Below are 21,908 nucleotides of genomic sequence, written 5' to 3'. Positions count from 1 at the left end.
TGTGCAGCTTCTGTCACTTCACATGCAGTCACCCATCTATTTAAGCCATTATATTTCAAATAGATATTGAGGTAGGGTTTGTTCATCTCAGACTGTTGGATAGCATTGGTGTGTTGAACTCACAGGAAATACTGAAGTAGCAGACAAAATGTATATGGGCATATTAAATCTACCTTAAAACAATGTAGTATTAATAATGGCATAGCATAATATAGGCATAGATAATTAAATAAGATCATAAATTATGCATACCTTACAATCAACATCATGCATTCCTTTTTGCTAATGTAACTGAAGTTCAGAATTAGTCTTTCACCACAGTTCTATTGAAAAGAACATTATCAGCTATCACTATATTTTAAGGTCAAGAGTTCAGAGAGAACTGCAGTAGCTGGTTGCCAAAGAGGAATTTTCTTTTACTGCAATACTGATATCTACTGTAGCAATATACTGTAGTGATGTCAGTAAAATCCATTTTTTCCCAGATCAAGGAAATTCCAGGAAAGTAGTTCTATCTGAATTCCTGAAATACAGTGTAAAAACACAACTGCCCTATTCTGTATAAAATTAAATGATAAAAATCTATCTTTGCATACCCTTATCAAGTATGGTGAGGCAAAAGATCAGTTAAATAAGATCCAGCCTTAAATCTTGAGGTTTTTCATGTTATGAAATTCTTTTAATACAGAATGTTTTCTACAAACTGTTTTAGTTCTAAAGTGACATAATTAGATTTTAAGGGCTATTTGAACATTGTTGAAAATTTGTTGAAAAGGTATGTCTTGCCTCCTTTATTTTAATAGGTGTTTACAAGAAGGAAGAAGCCCATCTGCTCTTGAAAGCTTTTCAAATTAAAGGACCAAGTGACATTTTTGTAAGCAAGTATGAAAACGACAACTGGGCACTAGATGGTTATGTAAGTACCCAGGTTGCCATGGATAAAGATGACTGAGATTCAATTCTGAAGTAATTTGTGATTATCTATGTACATATATCCATTTTTTTGTCTTACAAATATGTAATCCAGCACTCTGGATCTCAGTGTAGAGACTGGATTACCATTCTCTTTCAGAAATATGTACACAAACTTCTATCTACTGTACTCTGATTAGAATTTTTAGTATATAAAAGGGAAGGAGGAGTGAATCAGCATATTTTGCCATGGTTTTGCCTTGTTTTCTTAGATGGGAGTGTAATTTTACCCTTAGTAATATTGTCCTTTTTTGGTTTTGTAAATAGTTCACTGTAATAAAAGTACACCTAATCTTGAAGGAAAGCAGTGTTTTACATTTTGCATTTTTTCTTTCTACCTCATGATACTTTCTATGGAAAAAAGTTTTAAATCTGACAATTCAGAAGGCTTCTATATCTGCGTACCAATTCAATTATGAGTACGGCATGTCAAGAATTTTAAAACCCAGCTATATACATTAGGTATTTTTAAAAAATTCCAGGTGTTATTTTGAATACCAAATAAATAAAATAAAACATTTGACATGATAAATATTGTATCAGCATAGAAAAGTCACTACTATTTTAAAGGCTAAGTGTGAAAATCTGTGCTCCATATTATCTAGTCTGAGTCACAAAAAACTGGCTAAATGTTATTTATTAATTTCAGAAATCCTTTTTTCTGTTTCAACATATTTTAGGTATCCTCAGGGCTTGAAAGAGGAGTTTTTACTTATCAAGGTGATATACATGGAAAAGACTTTGGAAAATTTATGCTCCAAAGACAAGGTACATGCTTTCATAGATCTTAAATATGTATCATCTTTTGGGGTCTTGCAAGAATGAATTCAAAGAATTACTCAGCTATTTAGATGAAGTAGTCATGTTTATTTTACACTACTCCTATTACAAAACATAACCAAATATGCATATTTGAAATATACAGTTCAAATCCTAATTTAACTCTGCTAAACTCTTTACTATCATAGGTTTTCAAGTGTAGCAACCTAATAAGTACAGGATGCTCTTAAAAAGAATGCCATTGGAAGCACTTGCATTTCTTTTTGAAAGTACCAGGGATATTATGCAATGAAAACACATTTCCTGCTTAAATATATAAATTGTAGTCAGAATCATATAAGAAATAAGAAGGACAGAACCAACCCTAATTTTAACAGTGTCATTTGGAGAGTCCCTATTGCTGGTGAATGTATGTTTTCAGAATGTATATGTATTTGGACAGAATTTTACTGTCAAAAATATTAAATAAGTGTCTGAGGTATGTCTTACAGCTATGGGCTCAAGTGCTCTAGCAGCTGGTATAAGACTAGTTATTTTGCTCATAAAATAGTTTTATCATAAAAAGTAAAGTATTTACTTATGAAATATTCACTCATAAAATGTTTATTTTTTTTTGGCAAATACTAAGTGTAGGTATCTGCATTTCCTGATCCTGTAACTATTGCAAAGTGGTCAAAGCACAGTATATACACAGAAAAGTACTGGTCTAGGAAGAGGAGATTGCCTAGCCAATATGTCTATGGCAGACTGTATGTGCATTTTATAAATTGCCTTGGTTCCATTAGCTTCACTGCTGCCGTACCCAGTGCTCTTTAGAGTTCTGTTGAATTTCTTTTGTAGTTGTTTGCTCTGTCAAGGGCTGTAATAGAGTTATGCTGTGGATTTGCTCATCTTGGCCATCTCTTAAATTGCTAAGTATGTTTAGTGGCTAGGGGCAGAAACCCATCTCTTCAGAGTCCCAGCCTAAGAACTGCCGATTATTGAGGCCGAATACAAATTCAATCTTCAGAATAAACTCTTGTGTAGGACAGATTATGTGACTGCCTGTACTTTCATGTAATCTTTACGACAGTATATCTAAGCTGCTTTTGTTTTCTGATTTTAGCTATCATACTGTAAAAGTAGAGCATCAACATTTGTTCAAACATGTCTCTGTTAAGCAGCCTTTGTTACCTTGACACAGTAAGAATGTGGTTTGTTGTTTCTGTTTGGGGGGGATGTATATTTATATTTGCTATTATTTTAAGCAAGATCAAAAAATATATCCGTGGTTTGCCAGGTACCTAAAATAAAAGCTGGATTCTATGTGAAATTAATAACTCATAGTGGTAATTGAAGAATAAGCAGAAAGTTAAACAGTTAGAGAATTCTCTGGTGTATATATTCTACAGTAGTGGAAAATATTGTTGATATCACCCTTTAGAGCTGTGATATAAGAGATCAGTTTGTATAAGGCTAGTAAGGAGCTGGAGTGTCCAAGTTAATCCTGCATTCCTGGACTGAGGACCTCTCATCTTCAGCTTTCACATCCTGGTAGAGAGCTTGCTGCAAATGCAGACACCATCTCTTTTACAAGATTGCTAAATAGGCACTGACTTTCTAGAAATTGCTTATTCTCTATTGAATAATTAACAGCTAAAAGGAAACAGCAAATTTCTATCCAATGTAGGTAATATTTGTCAATACCCTCTTATATTCAAGGGTAATTGGCTTTTGTTTATAAGTCTATTCTGATCATGAATATCTTGCTGAAATGATGATCTCATATATCCTCTGTCTGAAGACTTAACATATTTCTGGTTTTTAAGTTTAATTATTTGCTGCCTTTACAGTAAGCCAAAAGTATACATAAATTGGTGCATACATAAAGCAGTGTGAAATTCTCCATCTGCAAGCATATTTCAAAGACAGCATTTATGGAGAACTACTTGGTCAAATGGGAAAGACCAAGGTATTTTATAAATAATTTTCTATAACACAATGCTAGAAAAAGACTGGTCTCAGTGGGTATCACAGAATCACAGAATATTCTGGGTTGGAGGGGACCCGCAAGGAAAATCATGTCCAGCTCTTAAATGAATGACTCATACAGCAACCAAACCCACAATGTTGGCATTATTAGAACTGTGCTCAAACAACTGAGTGTGCTTAGTCTTTGAACTTAGTGACATGAAAACAGAAAGAACTTTTCTTTCTTAGTACTTTTTATCCTCTCTCAGAAGCAATTTTAGTTGTAGCTTTGGAAAACAATGCAAAGGACAAAGGGATCTGTTATAAGTCTGTTTAGAGAACTAGAACTGTACCTGAGCCTTCTTAAAAGGCCCAAGTTGTGACACCAAATTATTTAACCTCTTTTGTCCAGTGATCTAATTTATGAGGGCTTTTTGTCTGTTAGTTTATAGCAACTTGGTTTTTAAAAGGATGCAAGTCTGTGGCTAAGTTCAGTTTTAGCAATTGCTGAGTGCCTATGCCTCAACACTAAATTTATAGAAGATGTTTATTCTAAAATCTTGTTCATTCCAATCTGGAAACTTCTTTTAAAATTGTGTAAGAAGTGACTTTGTGAGAAGAGAAACCTTCTTCACAAAATTATTATTTTCCTATATTTATTTTCTCTGGAGAAATAAAATTACCCACCTCTTTTCTTTCCTCTAAGTACTTTTTGACTTGTCTAGATTGATATAAGATATTAACAAAAAACGAAATATGCATAATTAATTTGCATCTGTGTTATATTAGATCAATGGCTGTGGAATACACATCCATTACTGGAAAGTTAATCAACTCTTAAAAGTGTTGAATATCATGAGATGTGAATTTTAAATTTCATTCTATAAATCATCCTTCCTCTCCAGACCATTTCACAGAACTTCATCATTCACAAGAAAGCTCTACATCTAAACAGGGTACTGAAAGAGTGCCCTGAGAGCTCCAGAGAGAGCTCCACAAGAGCTCCAGAGTACAGAGCTGTTGTGTGTTAGCTAAAGTGCAAACAGACATCTGGAGTAATGAGCTATGGAACTGTTTGTTAACACATGTCTACACCCAGTGAGGCACCTATCCAGAGTCTTTGCTGTCCAACAGGTTCAATCAGGTGAAGAAGCTCCAGCCTATGTTGTTCCTTGGAAGCTGCTGATTTTCTTTCTGTGTTGGTATTTTTTTCTCTTAAATCCTTGACCTGCTAACCATCCTTGTCTCAGAAATGACTCTTAGGCATGTAATTCTACTTTTCTTAATCTTGCATGGCTTTTGCTGTCACAGTTTCTCTGATTTGAACAGCATTTCTCTTAGTAAGACTGAGCCATGCTGTACAGATGCCAGTCAACTGAAACCCCGAGCTAGGAACCAAAGGAGAAGTGCATATGATAGATACACATAATGATAAGAAAATATTTTTTAATCAGAGAATCATGGAATGGCTTTGGTCAGAAGGGCAGGGTTGCCACCATGAGATCAGGTTGCACAGTATTTTCTTTTAAAAAGTATTATTTTCTATTAGTTATAAATGACAACACTTTTCAATCACCTCAAGAATAAAAATACACAGCTTGTACATTAATGAATTTCCTGTGTGTTATCAAAATTTGAATTCAGCTGACTGCTGCTGTTTTAGGAAACTAAAGCCCAGTTATTACATGAACTGTTAAAAAAATCCCAAAAACATTTATAAGCTTACTGAACATCCCTCTTTTATATAACATGTTTTCCAGTGACAAGATATGGCTGTTTTAATGAAAAGTAAATAAAATTATCCTTTGCATACATTTTGTATGTATATTTAGGTATTTACACTTTTCTGTTTTTAGATGTGGTAGCAATTACTACCTTAGTTTGGGCAGTACAATAATAATGCTGTCAGGAGAATGAGAAAGTTCACATCAGGATATGTTTAATCACAAACAGATCTGAAAAATATTATAATGAGTAGACTAGACCATGTTGAAATTATACTGAGTCTCATACATGACTGAAATTCAGATTATGCAAAACTGCAGTGAAGGTTTTTTCCTAATGAAAAGAACATGCAATGCAGAGTCTGAACCTGGTCAACTCAAGGTTGAAACTCTCCAATTAAAGCTTGTAAACTTCAGTCAAAAATTTCTAGTTTTGTTACCTTAAGTGTGGTACTTCAAAAACTGTAGAGATACAGAATATGTGATTACCTCCATTAGAAGTCTTGTGTAAAGTATTAAATGTGAATCAGTTATCCAACATAGATAATTTAAAAGAAACTCTTTAAGTGTAAATTTGTGCCTGATTTTAAATCTTGAGCTACACAATACTCTTTAAAATTAACTAAATAAACCAAAAAGGTCACACTGAAAATTGTTTTTTATGAATTTTATAGTTTTTCTGCTGCTTGTACATTAAAATATATCTATCATGTGTGGCATGATAATAGCTTTGAGATAGAATTTAAGACTTCATTGATGACACATATTTCTATTTGAAATTTGTATAAGAATTTGAATATTAATTCCAGATTTTTTTGGTGTAAGTTGACTTCTATTAACTGTTTGGCCTACTGTAGTTTGTCTGTTTTCAATTTAGACAAGTTAGAGGATTTCCAGTACATGTACAATGCAGAACAAATATATAAATTTATGCCAAATATATTTTCACAGCTTGAGTTTTGGGACAAGTACTGTATTACCAAATCCCAAGATTTTTATAAAATGGTTGTGTTCTAAAACAGTTCAATATTAAGAGTAGTATGATGAAGCTCATAACATGATCCTATCTACCACAATAATAGGTTTATTAATTTGAAAAGGTTTGCCTTCACCAGTTCTGCAGAGAAATGTGTAGAGAAGTCTAAAACATGACAGAAGATTAAGACAGTGAAAAAGATTTTAATGCAATATTTTGTCATATTTTAAGTGATAAAATGTAGCAATTCTGAAATTCCTAAGGAGGTTGGCTTCATTTTAAAGGCCACTTAGTTACTTCCTAAAATTTAGTACTTTTTTTTTTAATTACATGTGCCAAAGCTAGTTTAATATTGACACTTGGAAACATCTATGGTTTAAAGATGTCTCACAGTAAAAAAAACTTATTTGCCTTTTCCATTGAGCTTGAACTGCAAGAAATCATAGAATGGTTAAATTATTTGGGTTGGAAGAGACCTTAGAGATAATTTAGTTCCAAACCACCTACTGTGGCCAGGGGTATTACTCACTAGATCAGGTTGCCAGTGCCCCATCCAGTCTGACCTTGAACATTTCCTGGGACCATAGAAGAATTATTACTTTTCTCTCTGGTTTTTTGTTTTCTCAGTTTTTGAACTTAGATGTTTTAGTAGACTGGTGAAATTAGCAGAGTGACCATGTCTCTACTGTATAACTGGTTTGCACTAGAGTCCTAAAAAGACTGATTGATGCTGCTACTGTCAATGAGGAAGTTGTGGTGTTTGAAACACCCTGTACTGGTGGTTTGGAGTATTTCTGAGAGGTAAACAGCAGTGTCTCCTGTTCTTCTCCACTCTTAATAGCAATAATACCCCAGAATATCAAGCACAGATACTTGTCCAAGCCCAATCCTCTCTCACATTTCCTCTATCCTAGTCTTTCTTTCTTGAATGGGACCTATATTGCTTTCTGAAGAGCTGTGAGTTCAAACTGGCAACATGAAGTTGGATCTCAAAAACCATTTTGTCCTATAAAATTTTCTGTATTTTTCATCATTAAATTGTCTTTCATCCTTCACATTTTGAATTACCAAGGTGGTCAACTATTTAAGCAACTTAGCGATGTGTCTCTTTACACTGATGAAAAAATGTGTTCTGCAAAAGGCTTTACAGTCCAGGTTATGTGCCTGTCCACAACAGGAGCCCAGTGAGGCTGTGCCACAGGCCACTGCGTTTGCATTCTCTGCACTGTTCTATCCACAGCTGCTGGAGGGACGTGGACACAGGTGCAGACCTGGGAGGGCTTCTGAGCCGAGGAGAGCCACTGTTTTATTGCAGTCACCTCAGTTTTTCCTTCCTTGTTCTTGTTTGTTGTGGTCTTGCATTGCTTGTTGTTTGCAAGATGAATATTGAGACTGCTGGCATACAGTACTTTTGTAGAATTAATTTGTTTTTTAGAAGTTATATGGCGTAACTTTATTAAATTGAGTCATCATCAGATTATTATGTCAATAATCATAATTATTTTACTTGCTGAATACTATTTTCAAATAATTTTGATAGTTATTGATATATCGTAAAGTGGTATTAACAGTATTTATACTATGATTCTGCATGTATTTATTTCACGTTTTTAAATATAATTGTTTGATCAAGACATCATCTTCTTTAACTCTTGAATAAAAAGGACATAATTAGCTAGGTAACACGGGGATTCTTTCTCCCCATAGATAATGTGGAAATTTTATTTCTGCCCATTTTGTTTCATTTCAGGTCCTTTAAGTGCAGATACAGACCTTTCAAATCACTATTATGGTACAAACAGCAGTTCAGTTGCAGCTGCCATCCTGGTACCATTCTTTGCTCTAATATTATCAGGGTTTGCATTTTACCTCTACAAACACAGGTATTGTAAATATTATTTATTCAATAATTTAATAAGTTTTTTTGTTTGATTTTGATAGGTAACTAGAGAACACTGTGCTAAAAGCTTTTAAGAACATCTTTGCTCTAGAAAGACAAATATTTCTAGGTATTCCCATGAAGGAGTTCAGTGCAGGGCAGTTCTTAATGGTGTACATTTTGAAAAATGAGTTGCTCTATTAAGGAGCAAAAACCTTTCAACCTTCTTGGTTCGTTAGGCTGAATCAGATTGAAATCTGAGGTCACATGTTCTATGTTTTCATTTTAATGCCTTATTAAATTGAATGTATGCTGCTTCTTTCAAAAAGCTTATTAGTACTAATTATACAAGCTGAAAAATCCATAAATCCCATGAGGGAACAGCCCATAATGCGGCTACTTCTAGTATGTGCTGATTCAGCTAGTGATTACTATAAGAATTGACACCACTTCAGGTCATATGAATCTTTTCTATGTCACTAGATAATAGAATAAATCCAACAGTGTTGTCTGAAATCTGGTTTGAAGGCTGATATTTATGTATCCTTTGAAAATTTGTTCATTCTGAGAACTATTTGCAAAATAGTATATAACAAGAACATGCTTTTTAAACTTTTGTACTCATGTAATCATGACACCAAGAGTATTTTGTGATTGCAAGAAATCACACAGACAATCTGAGGTCTACAGTGCCCTACAATGCAGTAGACTGTCTGCCCTCCTCAGCATTAGATGGTTTGGGAAAAACAAATTGCTGTGGGGCTTGAACTTGGGAACTGCAGTTAAAAATGATCCATGTCCTGAAATATAGTATAGCCTTTTGTTGACAAAAATTGCTCAGGAAGAGCTGTCAACTATGTCTTCAAATTTGATTTTGTAAGACACTTTTCTGATGCCTTCAAGCCCACATTTTCAGACAGCTCCTGTTCTGCAGTGGTGGGGGGAGCTTTAAGAGCATCATGAATGCCCAGGCATTTGGACCTGGAGAAGAAATAGAATGAAAAGGGAATATTGCTTAGAAAGAGGAGGCAAACTCATAAAAAATTATTTTGTGACATAGGGGTACATTTTGTAGTTTATCCTGTGAAATTTTTAATGCCCTACAGGAGCAGTAGAGATATGTATGTATTTAATAGAGATAAAACTCATTCTTTAGACAAGCAGCTATAATCCTTCTGTTAATGGTATGGCTGGTGCAGCATTACAGTTCTGCCTGCATTTGAATTACATTTGAGATAGGAGATGTTTCTCATAACTTAATATTTCAAATAATATTTTTCCCTTTCTTATATTTTCAGTGAATTTCTTACACTAAACTGCAGGTTTTAGAGGCAATATAAGTGTCATATTTCCATCAAAAAACTAACAAGTTGATTAGTGAGGTAAATTAATTTTAGGTCAAACTTTATTCTTTTCAAAAGAAAGGATGTTCCAATGGAAAGAGAACAGAATCTATAAGACCTGAAGGGTCTTTCTTGAAATTACATTAATGATCAAAGTAACAGCATGAAACTTTCAAAATGATGCAATGGTAGTTATGTCCCTAGGGGCTCTCTGTAACAGAGAACTTGAAGGTCTTAGCGTACAATTTTATGGATGTTTCTGCTGTGCTATCTCACACAAACATCATCTAATTAGAACCAGGGTTGTTAAATCTTTTTTACACAGTTATAGCTGTTATCTGGCTGACAGGATTACTTCAGGAATGAAGACTGCATCCCAATTTTTCTGAGCAAAATTGAAATATATTTAATTAATTTTACTTAGGAAAGGTCCTAGTTAGTTTCTAAGATTGTTTAGTAGTTATAAAATTAAAATAGGCATAAAAAATATTTATTAGTAACAGAATTATTTCCATGTTGTCAATTTCCACTAGTGATAGCTTTCAGTGACAGCTTTCCCCCTATCTGCTATCCAAAACAGAATAATTTTATAAGAAGAACTTGACTTTCAAGACCCCTTTTCTGAAGTTATATAATGAGATTATAAATTGATTTATTAAGCACCAAGCACTTACATTTTGCAGTCTTTTATCTCCTTTCTTGCCTTATTACAATTATTTGTATAAAACAATATACTGAACATATTATCTTTCTTTAGAGACTTCTAGATACTAAGATATTTAAGTTTAAAATATTAGTATATAATATCATAGGATATCACTTTCTAAATATATCAGAAAAACTGCACAGTTCTGGTTTATTTTTATTTAATTATTGTCTTAATTTGTTCTAACAGAGCTTTGCATAAAAATGTGAATGTTCTTGAAATTTTGATAAATCTTTCATGGTAATAAAACACTATCAAAAATAAAAGACTAGTTAGTTTCAGTATCATTTGATGCTGAATTGACAACATTTATGTGAATATCAGTCAGGATTTGATCAATCTGATTACAGGTATTTGGACAAGGTATTTAGCAGTGTTTATTGTTGGTATGGAGGTAGAAAGACATGCTGTGGGAGATCTACCTGGAATAAATGGAATTGCAGACACTTACCTGGAGGGTACTACCGCTAGCAGTGCAAGATATTCTGCACACTTGTTGTTGTATGTAGACAGAGTGGAAATATTAGAATGTCTTATTGCTGATGATAATTTCCTGTCTTTTTTTCTCCAGAACGAGACCAAAAGTACAGTACAATGGATATGCTGGACATGAAAACAGTAATGGACAAGCTTCATTTGAAAATCCCATGTATGACACAAACTTAAAACCCACAGAGGCAAAGGCTGTGAGGTTTGATACGACTCTGAACACAGTTTGTACAGTGGTATAGCCTTCAGTGCCCAATATGACTGATTCATAGCCATACCTCTGATGGACAAGCAGTAATTCCTTTGGTGCCATATACCAGTTTCCCTTCTCTTGGCTTTGCTGCTGTAATCTTTAACATCTTCTGTCAGCCTACATGCAGCTAAATTTTCTGGTAAAAACGTGTCAGTCTTCGGGGGATCAGACAAAGAATATTTTTTCATCTTAAAGTTGGATCAAAATGCCTGGCTGCATCTGCTTCAAACCAAGGCACACATTAAGGAAGACTGCCAAGTCATGCCAATTTGTCATATTTAATGCCTCAGACTCTCATATTTGTATGCGGCTGAATGCCTTTCAATGTGTTCTTCTGGGCACTTGGATAAATCCTTTGAGTACTGTGACAAATGATAGCACCACAGATTTTCCCTGGGAATATTCTGAAGAAATAAAGCTCTCTTGAAGAAGGAGACAGCCTTCCTTGAGGTTGCACACACTTGCAAATGCTTTACCATTGAAATCTTGCTAAAATTAGGAAAACTTACAGTATATTTCATTCATAGGGCAGTTTTGCCTATTCCCCAATCAGCCGTTAATATCGCAAAATATTAATGCACAATTTTTTTTTTGCACTAGGGTGTAATGGCTGACTGAGTAAGATACTGGTAAAAATATACAGGGTTTCTACACACTGTCCATTGTATATAGACATTCATTCACTCTTTGCCAAGCAAAACATTCCACAATAAATTTACTTGGAGTATTAAATTGACCCCCATGTTTAGCACCAGTTAAAATCTTGTGCTATAGAGGATAATGTTTCTTTTGTCAGTTTTTGACTAAACTTAATTGTAAACATGATTACAAGTCACTGGAGACTTTCAGCCAGAACAAGAGCCCATTTCTAAGAAATTTTCATTGCCACTATTGTTTTCTTCTGAAATTGGTCATCAATCACCACTGTCAGTATCATAGTATTTAACAGCAGGGGGGTTAGCAGCTATTGCTGCTTGCCATGTACAAATGTGAATAGTAATTTATTTTAGATAGCTCATAAAGCCTGTGAGCCTGTGCTCATAATACAGTCTTCCCCTTTGCATTTTTTTCCATTTTTCCGTTAATATGACATCATTTTCTGATGTTACATGGAACTAAAACACATTACAGTAGCATAGAAAAACACAGGGCAAATTGTCCATAAAAAATGGTCCTTCAGTTTCTACTTTGAACAAAGAGAAATATTCAGCTATCTTTGCTTTGTTTATTTTAAATTTTATTAAACACACTGCTTACTGGTTTTCTACTCACACAGTTTGACAGAGATATTTATACATATAAAGGTTGAGTAATCATTAGTGTTTGCACAGAATTAGAGGTTTTATTGAATGAAAATAAACAATCAAAAATGCCATTGGGCAGATTCATTAAACTGAGTTTTAAAATTAGGAAATCATAGTAAATAATGAAGCAAAATCTGGTTTTAGTCATACACATTGAGTTCAAAAGACAGAAAAGATGTTTTGCTTTTCTTCTAAATCAGGGCTGTTTTTTGGGTGCTGTTTTTTTGTTTTACTTTTCTGAATTTCAAAATTTCCTATTGTCCTATTGCTATCTAAGCCTGTTGAAAAGTTTTTTCTGAACTCCATATGTGTGTAGATCTGGCTGTTATACACAAAACAAAAAGGTAATATAAGCCCAGTAACAGGTTTTTCAGCTAATGTTGCGGAATGCAACAAAAATTTCAAAGGTAACCCTTGGTCAGCTTAACAACTGCATCTGTTAGATGAAAAATACCAGCAATATAATACATAATAATTGTAGGGCCTGCAGCTGTTACGTTCTTTATATGAGCAAGAAACGCTGAAGAAAATTTAATAAATAATCCTTTCCAGTCAGTTCCTTGTTCATTTTGTTTGTAGTTTTTTGCTTTCTTTTTTGTTTTTGTTTCTGAAGTTATTGTGCAGTAAGTTTCATTTAGCTGTCCCATCTCAGAGCCTTTCACATTTTCTGAGAAAGAGCAGTCATCAGGTAAAAGTTGTCCTAATCCTCCCCCATACAGAGGCAGTTGCTTGGCAAATGAAGAGCTTCTGTAGGAACAGTGGGCTAGGAAGGAGAATATTGTCTGAGGAAAGTTTCTGACTGGTGTTAAAAATTGACGTTTCTGCATTAAAACTCTTTCTGTAGTGGCAATGACAGAAAAAAAATAGAATTTTGAAAACAAAATACATAGCTTTTATTGATGAGTTCTAGTCTTGTCATTACAGTGTATGCTTCAGTGCCCTGTCTCACTATGACCACCAAGGAATGTGTTGGAGGATAAAGGAGAATAGTTAAGACCATAGTTTGGCTTTTTGTATTAGCGCGCCCAGATTCCATGAATCCATTATCCAGTGGTTCATTTTGAGAGGTAATGTAACAATTGCTTGTCCTGAGTGAGTGCTCTTTGATCAGGGACACTCAAAAGGACCACACTAACAAATTATCCTAGGAAGTTTGCTTGGAGTGTTTGATTAAGCAGCAGCTTCACACTGGAAACCAAGCAAAACCAAAGTATTGCAGTTTAATCAGTTCTACCCACACCTTTCAAATTCCTCTCCTTCTCCACTGTGTTTGAGTCCTCTGTTGAGGTTGGATCTCCTTCTCCTGAAGTTATTGTACAGAGGGCTGTGTGTGCATGCACTTAGATATGGTGCTACTTCAGAGTGAGGCTCTTAAGATGATGTGCAGTGGCTGGGTAATGGCAGCCAGGAAATCTTTTTTTTTTTTCATATAAATGCAGAAGACTTTTCCCCCAGCGTTGACCAGATCATTATGACAGGCTAATAATACATGCTATATTTTTTTTAAAAAACAGGTTATGTGCTTCAAAGCTGTTAAAAACTGCTGCTTGTATCACACATCTTGCCTTTCTCCAGGCTAGCTGCAATAATTTTTTTTTCTTGTGTAAAATATTTTGTAAACAAAAAAGTTGTTATTAAAAAAAAAAAAAAAAAAGTGGGGGTGGGGGGACTGGGGAGAACGCCCGCATAATGACCAAGTCAATCTAATTTTCATTCCCACTATTCCATTCTGCCATTTCACTACATGCTGCTGTGACATGAAGTAGGTGCAAAAGAACTTTTTGTACAGAGATATATTTTTTATGAAGAATTTGTAAAATTATTAAATATGATGTACTTTTTTGATTAATGTAGGTAAATTGTTAAAAATAAATGTTTTTACAATACAAAAAGAAATTGTAATTTTCCCAATAATGTAAAATTTACCATATTTAGCTGATTTTCAGTTCTGATCCTATTACACTTGTATTAATATTAAAGTGGCCTGTTAAAAATAAACAGTATTCTCTTTTGAAAAAAAAAAAAGAAACAAACATAAAATACTGTAATATAGCCTGTGCAATGCCACCTACCTTGAAAACAAAACCAGAGTTCTAATTAAATATTTAATTTTAGATTTTCATCTATTGTGTGATCTCTTCTTATCAACTTTGTTCCTTCTATTTCCTTTTATGCTTTTAAATCTCAGATACCAGTTTTTATTATGTAATGTTTCAACAGAATGTTAGTCTTGTCATCTTATGTTTTCAAGCATTTTGTAACTTAGGAAAAAAATTCAGGCTCTCTCTAGTGAGGTGGGATTTACCTCCTGTGATGTTACAGATGCAGATTTTAAAATGTGACTTAAGTTTTTTGGTTATTTATAAAAAATAACTGGTTTATTCTTCCACAAGCCTGCATCCTACCCACGGAATTGATGGATCACATGGAGCCAGAGGTATTTCCAATTTTAACATCTGAGAGCTAGTTCTTCAAATGTACATACTTTGAATGAAATAAAAAGGCTTTTTTAAATGCTTTTATACATAAAGTTAGCTATATATATTAATGTTTTCAAATCAATATATGAAATTCTAAACATTTTAAAAATATTTTAGCATGTATTGATGTTAAAAAAACCCCTGATTTTATTTACTTCCTGACAGGTTAACCAAGAGTCAGTCTTCAAGAGTATTCTACCCATTATTCCTTTGGGAATCAGTGGTAGTATATGAGTGTGGTTCACTTTTATAAAAAACTAAGATATGTGCACGTCCTTGCTGCCTTTCTCATCCTCACAGTGCATCCTTCTGGTAATATGATATCTTATAAAAGTTCCCATCTCTCACAATGATCTGGCTATCCTGACACTAAGCTGTAAACTGTAATCACTGACACTATCACAGTGGATATTGAGGCTCTTTTTGACAGGGAGTCATGATTTTTACCTCTTTCACAAACTGGAGTCTAAATTTGCTAAACAAATGAGCTATTGTTCTTTTCACTATTGCCAAACTGCAGTAACAGCTTTTAAAAAATTATTTCCCCTTATGATCTATTGAAAAACACAGCATAGTATATCTAATTTCAGATTCTACAGAAATCATTTTAGAAAAGAGATATTTTCTGGGTGTTGAGGATACAGTTATGTAAGAGCCACTCTCAATTGAATCTGAAAAGAATGAACATACTTGTTTTCCAGCTGGCATCTACTATCTTTGTAGCAGCAGTGAGTTCATAAACAGTATCAAAGCATAACAATTGGTATGATTTACTCAAAATGGAAAATATTTCTTTTAAAGCTGCATTTAATTTTAAAATCCAATAAATTGCATTAAACACTGCTGTCTGCTCCAGCATGATTACTAAGTCCAAACCACAGGACCTTGATGTCATATGGCTCAATGCTTGAGGGAGCTGGGGTCTAAAGGTGAAAGAAGAAGGTCTTCTGCAGGATATTGCCTTTAAATAAGTCAAATAAATTGTTTTTAAGGATGCATCTGTAATACGCAAAAAGAAAACAAGAAAGCAGTCATAAAATAATAGAAGGGCCTGGGTTGGAAGGGGCCTTAGAGATCATCTAGTCCCTGCCATATGCAGGGACACCTTATATGCTTGAGGGATTCTCCAAAGGCATTTATTTTTTTTAGAGTAAAGCAGTATTACAGTTTCAAAATCTTACTGATGACAGCTTCAAACAAAAAATGGTTTCCACCAAAGAGCACAGGATTATAGTCTGAACCTCACTAACAAAAACCAAAAATGGTTAACATATGCCTATACACATGCCTAGTGATTAGTTATCAGAACTTGGTTATATATGTATGATATGAGAAATTAGAAGATCCTCCTAAGGAGTTATACATTTTTTTTTTATATATAGAAAATTATAATTATACTAAATTACAGATATATGTAGCAAGTATGGGGAAGTGTGAATAAACTTGGAGCCTAATCCACAGGGAAATTTGGGCTCAGTTTTTCAGTGTTTAACTTCCAGGAATGTTTGTTCCTTGACAGAAGCTTCAGCAACAAGTTGTGTACCTACAGCTCATGAAAAAAATGAGAGCTGTAAGATTTTGCATGTAATTTCCACAGAGCTCAGCAAGCTGAGTAGAGCCAGCTGAACTAAACAGTAGGAAATACTAAGGCAAGAGGAATGCTTAAGCATCTCAGCTTTGTCCTGAGGAACATATATCTTTTCATTAGGATTCATGACAGAAATTCCTCAAATCTGGGCAGATTAGTCATATCAGTTGGGGATTATTTTTCTTGCAAGCCACAAAACACAATGGAGAGTTAGTGTTCCTTTTCCTCTTCACACCCAAGAGTGTACTGGTTAAAGTGGTCAAATTAGGCATTTGGGGTCAGAGGTCAAAACTTCTTTAGCCTGAGGAGAAACACAGAGTTGTTAATCATAACTAAGATTGCACTCAGCTGTTAAAAGCAAGTCCTGGGAAATTATCAGTACCTCTTTCTCCCTGCAATGCAGTATTTTATATAGTAAAAATTTTGAAGCATTCCTTTTGGATTGTGCCTTGCAGACAAAATATGTAAGGAGGAAGAATCCTTTTAACCATGATGTAGGTAAATTAGCATGAAGAATAAAATTGTGTGACTGGTGGTCTACACAGGGAGAAATGATAGTTGGGTTGAATATCAAAACACACTCAAAACAAAGGGTTTTGAGATATAAATTTTGAATTTAGGATATGAATGTCAGAAACTATAGACCTTTTTAACTCTTGGTGTACCAAAAGTTTGAGTTGGCCCATGCTGTGAAAGAACACAAGGAAAATTCCTTAAAGGAAAAGATTACACAGAAATGAAGTGTTACAAGAACATACTCCCATGCTCAGGAACATCCTCTGACACTGTTATATTTTCTAGTAAAAATACAGTCTTAAAAATTTCAGAGACTCTAAGAGCAGAATTGCTCACCAAAAATACTCATCAAAATGAGATTTATTGTTATCCTTCTATAAAGGCTAATAATCATCTTATTTGGCAACTGTAACAAAAATATAACAGATGATGTACCTTAGATGAGGAACCTTTTTCTGTCACTGTGTAATAAGCATGGGCAGAATGTGTCCAGCAGACTGAAGTTTTTGACATACCTAGCAGAAGATCATGCACTCAAGTTTGGTTATAAGTTAGGTGAGAAGCTGCTTATTCTAAAGCAAAGAATCTAGCTCTAGACAAATCCAAACCTCAAATGTGGCCAGCTGAGATATCCTAAGATGGTGTTGAAGAGAGTTGTACTAAGTTCTACCTCCATGGATGTGGTATCTGAGTAAAGCTGTTGGGACAGTGTGGAGACAATCTGTTACTTAACACAGTTCTATTGAAGTCCATTAGTTGCACTTTCCTCTTATATTATCCATGCCCATAATATCCACATAAATAGAGTTAAACAGTGCAGGAATCTAGGCTGAAGGTAAAGGCTCAATCTCTATGTGATTTAGAAGGCTAGTGAAGAAGAATGTGTTCTCAGTCTGGCATTCTGAGTGACACTGTCTGTTGATCTAGGTCATTAGGTAGGAAAAATAGGTTTTGGAAAGGAAACAAGTCAATTCAAGCCAGAAGAGGGGGAAATGGAAGAAGAGTCTTCTATTATTCATCTCAAGGTTTCCACAGGACATAGCAGTTATACTGGGTTACAGGGGTTATGGACTTCGGGTGTATTCCATGTAGATCCACTTCTACAGCAGTAATCCATGTGAGATCATACCAAGGCACAGAGAACAGACCTGGCTGAATTATTCACAGGCCACAGCACAGCAGTAGTATGGCACCTAAGATTGAGCTCTTCCACTGACATGAAGAGTTGCTCTTTTCCAGATGGACTTGACATAAGACATGGATCCCTGCTCATACAATGTGGCTTCCAATAACAAAGAAAAGACAATTAGAGGGATTAACTTATTCTGTCTGATACGCTTCTTTCACTGAGACATTGAAGATGTCTTGCTTGTAAAAGGGGGTTGACCTGAGAAGCTGTGCAGAGATGGGTTGTCAGGTTTGGTTGTTATGAGAGGGCAGAAGGATGAGGCTCTGTTTAGAGGTCTTTGGAAGTATAAAAATAGTCAGGAAAAGTGGTAAAGAGTCAGCTGTGGTAAGGGGGTCAGCTGTCAGTCCTGATGGTTTTGTTGATGAAGTCATAAGGAAGACGAGGTGGAGGAATGCACCAACAAGCATGGAAGCAAAGTTCTTCAAGAACCCTTTTGTCTGGAAAGGTTAGATGAAGAAGTTCCTGGAGTTCCTGAATCCCTGAGAGAGGCTGAGGAGTCCTCAAAATAGGCAGGTTTATGCTGATCATCTTGCCATTGCTGAAAAAATGAAATTAACAAATAGGAGGTTACTTTCACTTTCCTCCCTCTCCCTTCCAGCCCCAGCTATCCTTTTTCTGGCTCATGATAATCAGCTTTTGTTTGTCTTCTGAATATTATCCATCACACCCTCTTGATCTCCTTCTTTTTCCCCTCTATTTTCTCTGTAACTCACTCTCCAGTTTTCTATGAATTGATGAATAAAATATGTAATTCATAAGGATTTTGCTCGTGACTTTGCATTTCAGGGAACAGCAAAGTCTGGTTAAGGTGGGGGATATGTCTGAGTGGTTTCAGAGCTTGATATGGTTAGTAAAGGGTGAAGAATAAACAAAAGGGGAGTAAGGTAGTTTGGCAACTATTTGCATATGAGGAAAGTACAGGCAAACTGAACCATTTCATCTGTTTCAGAGGGTTGTCTGTCGTTTTTAAGCACTGCTGTAATACAACAGGCTTAGTGCACTGCAGCTATCATGCCTGGGACGTGAACAGGTGATCAAGCCTGACTTCCCCATTATGACTCCATACTGACTACTTCCAATCACTTTCCAGTGCTTCATGTGCCGGCAATGTTTTACTGAAAACACTTGTCCTATCTGTTAGTTGATCCTCCCATCTATTTGTTTCATCATACTGATTTAATGCTGCCTTAGGAAAAAATGTATGAAAAACCTTTCCTTTGGCCTCTCAGGAGTTAATGCTTTGTCTTTTTAATTTCTACTTTCTTTGAAGTCTAAAGGATGATGAGAATATAACAGCCCTTCATTTCCTGAGTATCGTAGTACTGACACACTAAGTTCTTGTTTAGTTCTTTAGTTCTTCATGTGCTCTTTAAACTTCTCAGGTTTGTTTAAAGTTCACTGTAGTCTCAACTGTATTTTTTTTTCCTATCAATAACCTCCTCAAATTGTGACATTCACTTACTCACTTTCATTTGAAGAAAGCATTTATGTGTTTGCATTCATTCTCTCTTGCTCTGTCCCCCATTCATATGCATGCACATTTACTTTTCATTTTCTTTAGGGAAAAAAATCCAAATATTTCTCCTTCTTCCTGTGAACTCACATAGTAACAAGAGAGCATATATGCTGGTACTAAGGAAGTAAATCAAATTTTTGTGTTCTAAAAAATAACCTTTATAAAGTAGATAACGTTTTTCTGTTTTCAACAAATTGTTTTGTTTTTAATAAATTTCATTTAACTAGAATTTCTACTTCCCCTGCAGAAATTGTTAATCTAAAGTTATTTTTGGAGGAGGTCCTTCAAGCAGTGTATAGTAAGTAGCTTATTGTCCTATTTGCAACTCCTGAAATCCATTTTCTGAAAAACTTTTCTGAGTATCTTAATTATAACTGGTTTAAAAGTTTATTCCTAAAGTTTTTAAAAGTTTCCTAAAGTATTTAAAAGTTAATTCCTAAAGCCAGGAATGGAATGAGAAATTGAATGAAAAGAAAATCTAATTCCCCCATAGTCTTGCTTACTTTGCTTTTAGTTGTGTTTTTAATCCAATTAATCCTTTCTTTTCAGGAAATTTCTACAATACTGCTGTTGTTAATATTCCAACCCTTGTTGTCAAAAGGCTTGTGTGAGATTCAAGAAATTAATATAATTCTCTAAAGATTCGAACCTTTCCTAAGAAAGGTATCATTGGGCTTTTACTTACTTAATTTCTTTCAGAAGTTTGTTTTCAGTTGAACGTCTGTCCATATCCTATCCATAGGATGTATGGATAGGATATATCCATACAGGATGTATGCATGTTTATCTGCAGAATGACAGACTCATGTAGGTTCCAGGAGACTCAAGAGGCCAAAATCTCCACCTTGAAGCAAGGCCAGTCCTCATACTGGACCAATATGTTGGTTGTTTCTTGTCCTTCCATTGTGAGGAGAATCTGGCTTGGTAGATAGCAGAGAGATCTCCCATTATCCTTCTTTAAGGCTCCTAAGTACTCCTGGCCTCTCCTCATGAGTGATATGCTCCAGATAGTTACTGAAAGTGAAACCAAAGCCTTCACCTGTGCTAACAAATAAAACATCACCAAAGAGCACCCTCTGGTCCTGAGGGTAAGCTGTTTTAGCAAGAATTGTACCTATATAGCTGGAAATCAGAAAAGCAAACTAAAATCTGAGTCTAAGAGTGGAAAAGAGATATCTGGAAGGGTATTAAGAATTTCTTCCAAAAATACTTAGGTAATTTATTGCTATCAAAAACCCACTTGTGAACTAAGGAACATTCAGAAAAAAATAAGACTTTAAAAAATTATTACTTGTTAAAAAAACATTTCTGATCTTTAGTTATAGCATCACATTTTTTTTTCCCCTCCAGGTGCATTGAATGGTAGTATGTTGAATCCATTGCTTCATTTCTCAGAAATCTTGTACTATTTTTATACTCAGAAGCAAAGATGATTTTAAAGGTCATGTTAAACTGAATGATTAATCAATAAAAATCCAGAAATGTCTAATATTTAGTGCACCTGCTGCTTTTTCTTTCAGGTTTTCTCTAACTACCTACACTAACTAACAGGTATGGGCTGGAACAGCATTTTCATGAGATGCTGAATTGATGAAGCTATGATATGTACTGTACAAACTTTGCAGCAGCATATACTAATCATCACAGACAATATAGAAAACCCTTTCAGTTGTAGAAATCTTTAGAGCACAGCTTTCTTTATGCTCTCTTTACTTCTAATTATTTTTACTCACACTCCATAAGTTTCAATTTCTCGTTCTTTTAGTTCTTCATGTGCTCTCTGCTTTGTTATGTAGACTAAATATAAAGTTACTAAACTTAAGTGGTAGAACTATTTCGGCTTCAGATATATTCCTTTTTTTCAGTAATAACGAATAAATCTTCATTTTAAGAAAGTTTCAAGAGTGTTCTGTGAAATATTTAATATATGCTTACATCTTTCTGATTTTTAGTTATGTTGAAGTAGCTTAGACATATGTTTAGAGATCTTTCGCTTGCTTTGAATACTAAGTTTTTGTATGAATACTATGGTTTTGTCCTCACTTTGTGTCAGGCTTTTCCATGAAACAAATTATTTTCTGTTACTAACAACAGATTTGCACCTGACTGACACTTTAAATTAATCCAGGCATTTTTTTACAAGATACAAAAATGCTTCCATTATTACTACCCTGTCAGCTTCCCAACAACTTCAAGCAATTAATTCTGAGAATATTTTGACTATATTTATCTAAATTAATCCT

At 34.6% G+C, this 21,908-nt stretch overlaps 1 protein-coding gene across 2 annotated transcripts in view; it reads left to right on the top strand.

Moving 5' to 3' along the window:
- Positions 1–14,498, top strand: part of CSMD1 (CUB and Sushi multiple domains 1) — a 1,073,555-nt gene extending 1,059,057 nt beyond the window's left edge. For both annotated transcript variants that reach the window (XM_071442193.1, XM_071442195.1), the window contains 4 exons: positions 804–916; positions 1,653–1,740; positions 8,153–8,285; positions 10,902–14,498. In XM_071442193.1, coding sequence (XP_071298294.1) covers positions 804–916; positions 1,653–1,740; positions 8,153–8,285; positions 10,902–11,061 — 494 coding nt within the window. In that variant the 3' untranslated portion in view covers positions 11,062–14,498. The remainder of the gene's footprint in view (positions 1–803; positions 917–1,652; positions 1,741–8,152; positions 8,286–10,901) is intronic.
- The last annotated feature ends 7,410 nt before the right edge of the window (positions 14,499–21,908 follow it).

The sequence above is a fragment of the Agelaius tricolor genome, unplaced genomic scaffold (assembly GCF_023055355.1).
Source record: "Agelaius tricolor isolate 1412-34295 unplaced genomic scaffold, bAgeTri1.0.p SCAF_1, whole genome shotgun sequence".
Taxonomy (NCBI): Eukaryota; Metazoa; Chordata; class Aves; order Passeriformes; family Icteridae; genus Agelaius; species Agelaius tricolor.
Note: the sequence above shows the minus strand (reverse complement) of the source record. Positions and strands in the feature narration are given on the sequence as shown.